At 44.1% G+C, this 9,862-nt stretch overlaps 2 protein-coding genes across 3 annotated transcripts; one reads left to right on the top strand and one right to left on the bottom strand.

The window, feature by feature from the left end:
• Positions 1 to 762: 762 nt before the first annotated feature.
• Positions 763 to 5,683, bottom strand: atp5f1c (ATP synthase F1 subunit gamma; the record flags this gene model as incomplete). Of its 2 annotated transcripts, XM_079755367.1 has the most annotated exons (9): positions 763 to 935; positions 1,714 to 1,810; positions 2,553 to 2,708; positions 2,807 to 2,871; positions 3,578 to 3,721; positions 4,090 to 4,297; positions 4,689 to 4,820; positions 4,997 to 5,031; positions 5,598 to 5,669. In XM_079755367.1, 9 exons carry the CDS (start codon positions 5,636 to 5,638, stop codon positions 932 to 934), a joined length of 882 nt encoding a protein of 293 aa, XP_079611493.1. The 2 variants fall into 2 exon arrangements, with proteins under 2 accessions (XP_079611493.1, XP_079611492.1); XM_079755366.1 differs by lacking the exon at positions 763 to 935 and having other exon boundaries at positions 1,710 to 1,810; positions 5,598 to 5,683.
• A 91-nt stretch (positions 5,684 to 5,774) lies between these two features.
• Positions 5,775 to 9,802, top strand: kin (Kin17 DNA and RNA binding protein). Its single transcript, XM_079755373.1, has 12 exons — positions 5,775 to 5,978; positions 6,057 to 6,151; positions 6,268 to 6,311; positions 6,407 to 6,529; positions 6,770 to 6,954; positions 7,236 to 7,284; positions 7,467 to 7,515; positions 7,609 to 7,732; positions 7,973 to 8,107; positions 8,493 to 8,592; positions 9,237 to 9,337; positions 9,506 to 9,802. Exons 1-12 carry the CDS (start codon positions 5,865 to 5,867, stop codon positions 9,566 to 9,568), a joined length of 1,182 nt encoding a protein of 393 aa, XP_079611499.1. The 5' UTR covers positions 5,775 to 5,864; the 3' UTR covers positions 9,569 to 9,802.
• The last annotated feature ends 60 nt before the right edge of the window (positions 9,803 to 9,862 follow it).

A 9,862-nucleotide genomic window follows, 5' to 3' on the forward strand; every position in this document is an offset into this window, starting at 1 on the left:
AAACTTATTTAGAATATATCGCTGGAAAATATCGACTACTATGCTCCCTTTGCTAAGTTAATGAGTTACTTAACGTCTGTGAATGAACTAAACTGCTGCTGACTAGTAAACAAGATGATTGGAGGAATTCTGACCATAAATCACTTAGTTTACGTCCACTTGTGTTTAGTCGTTCGACTGTTAGTTCTGTTTGGCAATAAATAATATAACCAAAAATGTTTCACATGTTAATTAAACATTTCAGGGTATATGCCTTACCGCATTCATTTGAATTGGGGATGCAGAGTTTCTCTTCTTCAGCTGACCGAGAAGAAGCGGCAAAACGTTGGCACTTCTGGACTTTGACAGGATAAAGTTCAGTTCCTTTCTCCTCCCGCCATGTTTCATATTATTTACCTATATATCTATCTATATATTTTAGGGGCAGATGCCATTTTATGTTAATCCCAAAATAAAAACTTGCAAATTCTTAGATAATTGATCAAAAGTCAACAGGCATTAAGATCAGAACTAAAACCAAACACAATACCCTCTCGGGCAATGTTTTATTTCCCCCCAGCTGCTAGTCATTGAAATCAATACCCCACAAATGCCAATCATCCACTAGCTCCAAACCACCAGCTTGCCAGAAATACCATCCGAAACAGTTTGGAATTCAACTGATGAAATCAGAGTTTAAATCATCGTTGGTCAAGCATCACTACTCGTAGCATCTTGGTCATAAGTATATTTATTGTCAGGACAACACAGATGGGACAGGTAAAGAGACAATTGTTCTCTGTAAGAGGTTTATTATTAATTTTTTCTATATATTTTACAAATAGAAACACGAATGTTCAGATGCTTTATGACGAGAGCTTTTCCGGCAGCGCTAAACAGCACGTAAAGCAGAAGGACTAACAGCCCGAATTGGAACAACGGTCTAGCCAGTTTATCTGAAAAAAGAAAAGAAAGAAGGCAGGATGAATGAAGGAACATTGCGCAAAGCAAACCAAGAGCCTAGATGCCAACAACCAACTACAAATGGACTACAACTTTGGGAGTTCCTTGTAAGCATCTAGTTTTAGCATCAACTAGAGACAGGGAGGGGTTCATTTGTATTAGAGTGGGAACACTACAGGCTTCCAGTCTCTAGAGGGAGGGATCACGTTGTTTGATCTGGGACGCTATTAGACATCCGGCGGGGTGCTAGTGGACTCCCGCAGGAGGTTACCTCTGATGTGAACACACATCAGGTCCTGGGTTCAGCAGATGTTAAGGGGAGGAGCAGATTTAATTTCAGAATTGAGGGTTAAATAGTGTAGCACACATGCATGACGAAAGAGAGCATTTGAGACTTTTGTTTTTTTGTGCTTACAAAGACTGCTAATGACAATAAAATACCTTAGTTAGTATTGAGGATACATTCAGAAATTGTTGCAGTAAAATCAAGTCAATGAACAATAAATGAAGGGGCCCCTATTTGATTAGCCACTTAAAGCCATTGTAAAAATCGGCCCTACCCTTGACAGTGACATCACAAGCAGGATCGTCCACACGTATTTATAATGGATAAATAAGTCAACCAGCCTATCCAGTGGACTGTACCAACTAGTCGACTCATCCATCAATCATACATCTGGGTGGACAATCCCACTTGTCACCATGTCACAAAGCAGGGTGGATTTCTGGGAAACTAGGAGCCCTGTACAACAGGACAGGAAGCTCACTCACAGGGCAGCGGCTCCGGAGATGATCTCAATGAGTTCCTTGGTGATGACGGCCTGTCTGGTGCGGTTGAAGGTCAGAGTCAGCTTGTCAATCATCTCGGCTAGGGGAGGAGGAACAGAAGGACAACTTTTAACCAGACGTACACAGCAGGTCGCCCTGGGCGGGGGGGGGGGGGGGGGGGGGGGGGGTTGAACGTTTTTGGCCGATGACTGAGATTCTCCTTGCATTCTTACTTAAACGCCATCAAATTAGAAAATAAGGAGGAGGAAACCACCAACTTATCAATGATGGCGACACCCATCACTGAAATCTTTTAACTTTTGTCAAAAAGATATAATAATCACCCACCAGCCAAATGTGCTTCTTTGCGAAGCACATGCAAACATTCCTAGTGCGATTCCCTCCTCCTTTGACATCATATACACACACCTTGTTTTGGCTGAAAGTCAAAGACCCAGGCGACCCTATATCCATCCCCAGTGTTCTGTATAAAGTTACCCGTTGAGGAGTCTGGATTGCGAGGGACTTGATATCGACAGTTATAACTGTCATATTATCTCCCGTCGGTAATTCGGACCAACTGCTTTCTTCATATTTTCAGCTTCATTAGAGTAGCATTATTTGGTGTTGTAGTCGAGTCGTCTAAAACCCAAAATAACTAACATTTCTACAATCTCTTGGCAGTTTCGCGCGATTGCTTTTCATTCTTGTCAGAGTGGTGAGAGTGGTGCCTTGATGCCCCCCGAACTCTGCGTGAACAGGCTGTATTTTATCAGTTTGAGGCCGACAGGGGTGCACTCAGAGCGCGTAGGGTCAGGGGCTCGGGGGGGGGGGGGTCTTACAGGCGTTCTTGCTGGCGCTGTCCATGGCGGTCATCCTGGCACTCTGCTCGCTGGTGGTGGACTCCTTCATGCCGTAGTAGATGAGGTTGACCAGGGCAAACTCCTGGTAGTTCCTCAGCACATCGGCGTCGATGTCGTCGTAGACCCCCATGCTCTCTGTCGGTTGGAGGGTCAAAAGGTCAAAAGGTCTGCACGACGGGGGAAATGAACCAGCTTCTTTGGTAGCACACTGAAAGGATTGATCGGTGCCATACCTGCATTGGCCACGGTCTCGTTGGAGAAGACAGGCCTGTTCTCGGTCTTGTAAGAGATGACCGACCTGCGTGAGGGAGAAGAGAGCGTCGATGTATTGTAGCAGACCACACTGAATCAGACAAGCTCTGAGTAGGTTATGTCGGATAGAGAAACACAATTCCACCATGAGCCGCTCCTAAAAAAGGAGCATGTGATTTTCCGCTACCAAAGTAGTGGAAATGCAGAATTACAAAGATCTCAGCCAGCTTGTGTATTGCGTGGGGTTTGTTTATAAAGTGCAGATCATGGCTTGTTCGTCTACCATAAGAACCTCCAACACCTGAGGGAACCTCCCACCTCTAGCTAGCTAATAAGCACACACACACTTGTCTGGCCTCTCCCAGGCCAACCACATAAGAGACTTTGTGACTTACAAGGAACCTATTCTAGATTAAAAGTAATGTTTTGGATTGATCCAGGTCCAAATCTGGATTGAAATGCAAAGTCCTAAAAAGTATGGATAAAATGTAAATATGGCCTTATAGGATTACCCGGTCTGGCAGTTTTTGGTTCCCCCGATAAATTCATTCAAACATTCTGGCTGCACCCCCTAAAATCTGTTCATGACGAGTTGAGACAGCGAGGCATGAGAGCACTATATCCCGTAAATAACTACAAAAAACTGTTCCAGACGTACGCCAGAATGCACATTGTAAATCTTGATAGTGGGCAGGTTGTCCTCTTAAGAGTGCTTTACCATAAAAGCACAGGAGTACCAGATGAACGCCTACCTAAATTTGTTGAAGATGACGGAGCCCTGGTCAAACTCGTAGCCGGAGTTGAGCACCTCGCCGGCGATGATGGAGGCATCCGCGAAGGTGGGGGGCTTACGGCCCACCTCCTTGCAGGTCATCAGGATGTGGTTCCCGTGGGTCCTGGGGGAGAAAGAGCAGCCATGGGTATGAGGAATATGAACATTTACAACAATTTAGAACATTTTATCATAGGAAACAACATAAATACACGTTCAAACAGTTAGTCGTTAATGTAAAAAGTTTTGCATCTTTCTTCAAAGGGATTCATTGGATCTTCAACAAGAACATGACGTGGAAACACAAAACTCTACAAGCTCCACTGCACCGCACAATGTTTGTCACAAACAGGTAGATCCAACAGCTGCATGACTCCACCAATCAAGCACTTACAGCGGTAGTCCTCATTAAAATTGACAGCTAACCTAGCCAATCAGTGCAGCTACTCAGAATGTTTTAAACAAGGTCAAATTTAAATAGGGACACGGTACCTGTGCAGAATTGCTCTCAGCTTGTCCCCAATGTTCACCACCATGACGTCCGTGCCAGTGCCGGCCATGATGCCGATCTGGGCCTTGATGGCCTTGGCCACGCCAGAGTGGATGGCTCCGCAGAGCCCACGGTCGGACGACACACCGATGATCAGGTGCTTGGCGACCTTCTCCTCGGGGGCCTTGATCTCGGCCTTCTCGTACAGGGCTGAGGGTCAGACGTAACGTTCAGACAGGTGCTACGGCATCGACATTTTCTAAATATCAACAGTCTCAGCATTGTTTCTAAAGCGACTCCGCACTTTTGTTGCCATGCCCTTTTAATGGACATGAAAGGTCTACGACGGTGTCTTGTATCTGCGTGGGGGGGGGCAAGCAACATCTTATTCCCATCATCTTCCACGCACTCTTGAGTTTTCCCACATATTACCATGAATGGAAAGAAGTAATACATAAGGATGACAGCTAGGAAAACCATACACTACACAGGTAATGCACACAAATGGTGATAGGAGGAATCCAGTTTTTAAAAATTACAAAAAAAAAGGAGTGATGACCCATTCAGGGGATATAAAGAGGTTATGTGTATTTGTCCTTACCCAGGGCGCCGGTGCCATAGACGCGAGCAGGCTTCAGCTGCCTCTCAGCACGAGCGTACTTGGCAGCAGCCACCATCTTCATGGACTTCGTGATTTTCTGGATGTTCTTGATGGACTTCAACCGAATGGTGACTAGAATAAGAGTAAGAAAATAATTCACCACACACGAACGCTGTAGAGATTCTAAAATTAACGGAGGCAAATGTAGACATGCATTTACAAGTTATTATAAAGGGAATAAAGCAATGTCGGTTGAACTGCATTAGAGAACTTGATTTAAAAAAAATAAAAGTTGAAATTGCACTTACTGTCCTTCAAGGTGGCCATGTTCCTGACCTGCCCACTGCAAGAGCAAAACACTGCATTAGTCCTCCGTTGACCCGAGTCACAACCAGTATATTAAAACACAATATGCATACGAGTGCATTTTTTGGAATGTCAAATATATTTCAGCTTTGTGATAAATAATAAACGTCTTGAAACCGCACCGGCTACATCGTTAGCATTTTGGTTCACAAAACTAAGAATAGGGGTCGTCAAACTGTTCTTTTTATAAATTTTCCATGAGGCCAAATGTAAACTCGTTCGTAAAGCTATAACATATCAACGATGTGGATGAGGGTCTTTGGAGGGGATCAAACGCGAAACACAGTATCATAACCTTAGTGGGAAGAAATGTCAACCGTGCTAGGTTAGCTTAGCTATGTAGCTGAACTTGGACCATTCAATGGGCTCTGCACTGCTGTCAGCAGCACAAGCCGCGGCCTGCGGCTTAGCACGCCCTTGCAGTCAGAAAACACGGGTAATCTCGAATAAAGACATGCAGTCTGGCATACACTTGGTAGGAAAAGCGGAAGACAAATTAAACATTGAGAGCGTACTGGCTTTACGTTAAAATATAAACATTACCATTGTGGCTGGAACACCAACGCGCTGGTCCTGGCGAACATGGTTACTGCTATGAAGGTCAGACACGCAGGACTGCGCAGGCGCATGTGAGTAGCGAAATGGAAGGGGGTCTCGCGTGGTTTTGAACGAACGACCGTGACGACATCCTCTTCAGACCGGAAGTTGTGTGATCTGAACTCCAAACGCAAACATTCGGTCTACAGGTTTCTCCAAAATAGCTAAATAGCCTAACGTGCGGGTTTTGCTCTACATATACAACATTTACAAATGGGGAAAGCTGATTTTCTCAGTCCCAAAGCGATTGGCAATAGGATCAAATCCAAAGGGCTTCAAAAGTTAAGATGGTATTGCCAGATGTGTCAAAAACAATGCAGAGACGAGGTAGGATCAAATCACTACGAGGGAAACCTTTAACATAGCGCAAAAATGTACGTCCTAACAAACGTTTTGTGTTCACAGAATGGGTTTAAATGCCACTGCATGGCGGAGTCCCACCAGAGACAGCTGCTGCTGGCCTCCGAGGACCCCAATCAGTTCATGGACTATTTCTCAGAGTGAGTAGCCCTGATGTTATTGTTGTGGGATGTAACTATGGCTTTGGGCTAAATTACGACTACATATGTTCGCCTTGGCTTTGAGTTGAACGACTCTTCTATTCTGTCGTATCTAGTGAATTCAAAAGGGACTTTCTGGAGCTGCTAAGGAGACGGTTTGGTAAGTCACGGTTCTCTTCAACCTACGAGTGCTGATGTTTTGATCATTTACACTATGAATATTGTCTAACTATCAATGTTGCTTTTAACCCACAGGGACCAAGCGAGTTCACAACAACATTGTCTACAATGAATACATCAGTCACAGAGAACACGTCCATATGAACTCCACACAATGGGAGACTCTCACAGACTTCACCAAGTGGGTGGGGAAAGAAGGTAAGGTGTGTGTGTGTGTGTGTAATGTTGAACTATAATTTGCATGTATTACATCCAATGACCATCCAATTATTGCATTTGTGTCTATCAAATAAGATGGTGTCTCATAAAAGAGGGGTCTTTGTTTTAGTCACATACTTAAGCTAAATCGTGGCTGTCTAACTGGCAGTGAAAACGCCACCTTCACCCAGATTTAAGCTCATCTAACCCTACGCACACCTCCGTCCATGACCCTGCCAGGGCTCGCCAAGGTGGACGAGACCCCCAAGGGCTGGTACATCCAGTACATCGACCGCGACCCCGAGACAATCCGCCGCCAGGAGGAGCTAGAGCGGAAGAAGAAGCAGGACCTGGACGACGAGGAGCGCGGCGCCAAGTTCATCGAGGAGCAGGTCCGCCGCGGCAAGGACGGACGCGAGCCCGAGGTCAGTGGCGTTCTCTTTTTTTTTTTAAGTGAGTCACGTGACGGTATGAACTACTGCCTTCAAAAACGAAAGTAACAAAGTTAGATACTTGTTACAGTACTTTTTAATTTGAGTATCTCTGCTTAATTTGAAATTTTCTTATGTTTTATATATTTAGTTGATTTTGACTCTTACTGAAAATTGTTATTTAGTGCAATGCATGTATATTTCTTTGGGATGTTTTAGTATTAGCAACTAATAACGGTATTTTGATCAATCTTTGTTTTGTTTTGCTTTGATAGGAGGCTCCAACGTTCACTGAGCTGAAACGAGAGAACGAGGAAGAAAAAAGTAAGTTTTTAGATGTTGATTGTTGATTCTTCACGTGGGCGGTCAACTGTCTGCTTACTTACTTGCATATTCAAGTGCTTTAGATAAGACATGGGGATTGAAGTGTGGTTGCTGAATACTATTTGACCCTGTTGGTGAAAGTTTGTTTGTGACGTTTAATAGTGAAATGATGTATTTTTCAGTTGCCTTCAATATGGGCTCTTCCTCTGTCGCGGGACCTTCGAAACCAAGGTACATATATCCTCCTGCACTTTTATGATCTAACAAACCAAAATGTCTTGTGGAAAGCTTTCCCGTAACGTTGAATCTGTCGCCCTCCCTCAGTTCCCTCCTGGGTGCCAGTGCCCTGAAAGTGCCGGCAGGAGCTACAGCCAAGAGGAAAGAGCCTTCTTCTGCTTCAGAGTCCAGAGAGAAAAAGAAGAAGTCCGCGCTGGAGGAGATCATTGAGGTAAAACAGGCGTTTTTACGAGTGCCTCTTAATGGATCAAGCTAAACTAGGTTAGCGAAATATTTTTAAAGGGATGATATTATACCACCAGGTGTGATTAGCCATTACAAGCTGTTTGAAAATCTACCCTTTCCTGTGTTTTAGTTACATCCCAACCATACGTCTAGATAGACACTCACACGTGCTACCAAAACACAGGAAATGTTTTGAAATGTTGCGTTGGGGAATTGTTTTTTTCAGATGGAGGAGAGGAAGAAAAAGAAGCAGGCGTCTGCGTCAGCTAGGACAGAGAACTGGCTCCAGCCCAACATTGTGGTCAAAATTGTCACCAAGAAGCTGGGGGAGAAATACCACAAGAAGAAGGCGGTCATCCAAGTAAGAGGTTTATTTATACTGGGGTTTGGGCGAAGAGGGTAGACATCAAGGATAAGAAAGAAAACCGACTTTGTGATATTGGTTTTATAGTGAAACTGAATAACGATGGGGAAATACGACCAACGTACCATCAGAGAAATTAACATGAGTTTTAATTCGATTACCATACTTTACATTTCCATATCCTTCAATGCCTTGACCTCTCAGTTATATGGATTTTGAATTCATTATCATATCGGGAGATTAATCAAGTAAAATCGTGCGCAATTCCCCCTTATTGTCACCACTTATTTCCATATTACTGAACAATATAGAAATAGATGATTGTAGGGGTCAGGAGAGTGTAATGTGGTCTAACTATGGTCACCACTGGTTGTATCTTCAGGAGGTGCGAGACCAGTACACCGCGGTGGTGAAACTGGTGATCTCTGGGGACAAGCTGAAGCTGGACCAGAGCCACCTGGAGACGGTCATACCTGCGCCAGGTAAGCCCTGGGGGCCATCAGACATCCATGTGGAAAGCTTGTGTTAATGTTCTGATATTAATGGGTTTGGATATGAATGAAGGACGACTGCATCTATAAGCGTCTCATTGACTACTTACCGTTTCTACTTGTGTGCAATGTTGCAATATATGATGCAATATAACAATAGTGTCCAGGTCTCACACATCAGACTTTAGGTCTGATAAGTCTGATGGCGGACAAGTTCAAATCTGGGTGAACTTGGCTTAATTTTCATGTTGCTGGAGGCGGGGATCTGTAAATGCATAACCAGTGAACACAAACTCGGGCAGCAGAAGTAATCTGTAAAAACGTGTCAAAAAGGTTTCAAATCATCACCGTGTATACAGGCCACTTACAAAAAATACACTTATAAAATCCCCTTCACAAAGCTTGATTCACCTCCGCAAATTATTTCTCTTCGGTAGAATACCTCTGTAAGGAAACAAGGTGTATCTCCAGTTTCTTGTTTTGCGCCCAATATTAGCCATTTCCCGACAAAGTTTGTACATCGTAGGACTGCTAGATCTGAGATTACCAGCTTCCAAACAAGATTCCTAAAATCAAAACCGATCCTCTTCAACCACCCCCCAACTTAGTGCTCTCTTCCTGTTGTCGCCGGCCAGGTAAACGGGTCATGATCCTGAACGGAGAGTACCGGGACATGGAGGCCGTGCTGGAGGGCATCGACGAGAAGAAGTTCTCCGCCACGCTCACCCTGGACTCCGTAAGTACAGAGCACAAACGCTCCTGTTACAGCATCACGATATCAACGGCGCTGTTCCCTCGGTTTGGTTTTTACAAGAACCGTAATTCCAAAAAACTGCTGTACTTCTGAAGTGTTTCCTTGAAGACTTGTTATAAGAAATCAAATTACTTTGTCATTTGTTTCTAGGGTCGATTGAAGGGCAAGAGAGTTGAAGGTGTCGCTTATGAGGACTTCTCTAAAATGCCTTGACCCCTCCCCCGCTCGCGACCTCTGACCCCAACAGCCTGTGTCGGGCTCTACTGTGTCAGAGTTCATTTCCCTGGTCTACGTCAGCTGTAAATACTCATCTTTGTCGTTTGTTGACTGTTCTTCAGTAAATCAATTTTCAAGATAAATTTTCTTTAATCTTTTGGTTTTTATTTTGTAGTTTCACCACGACAAGTAATTATTTTTGTCCTTTACAATTTCGTGACATTCTTTGGATTCCTCCAGAATAAAGTGGATCACAAATCGAACTGCTTGTTTCTTTTTTTCGTTGAGTCT

This window comes from Pollachius pollachius (genome assembly GCF_949987615.1).
Source record: "Pollachius pollachius genome assembly, chromosome: 18".
NCBI classification, from domain to species: domain Eukaryota; kingdom Metazoa; phylum Chordata; class Actinopteri; order Gadiformes; family Gadidae; genus Pollachius; species Pollachius pollachius.

Coding starts and splice junctions, on each gene's coding strand:
- kin (XM_079755373.1), top strand. CDS start 5,865: ATGGGGAAAGCTGATTTTCTCAGTCCCAAAGCGATTGGCAATAGGATC. Junction 6,312..6,406: donor GCTGCTAAGGAGACGGTTTG/GTAAGTCACGGT, acceptor TTTAACCCACAG/GGACCAAGCGAGTTCACAAC. Junction 9,338..9,505: donor CCACGCTCACCCTGGACTCC/GTAAGTACAGAG, acceptor ATTTGTTTCTAG/GGTCGATTGAAGGGCAAGAG.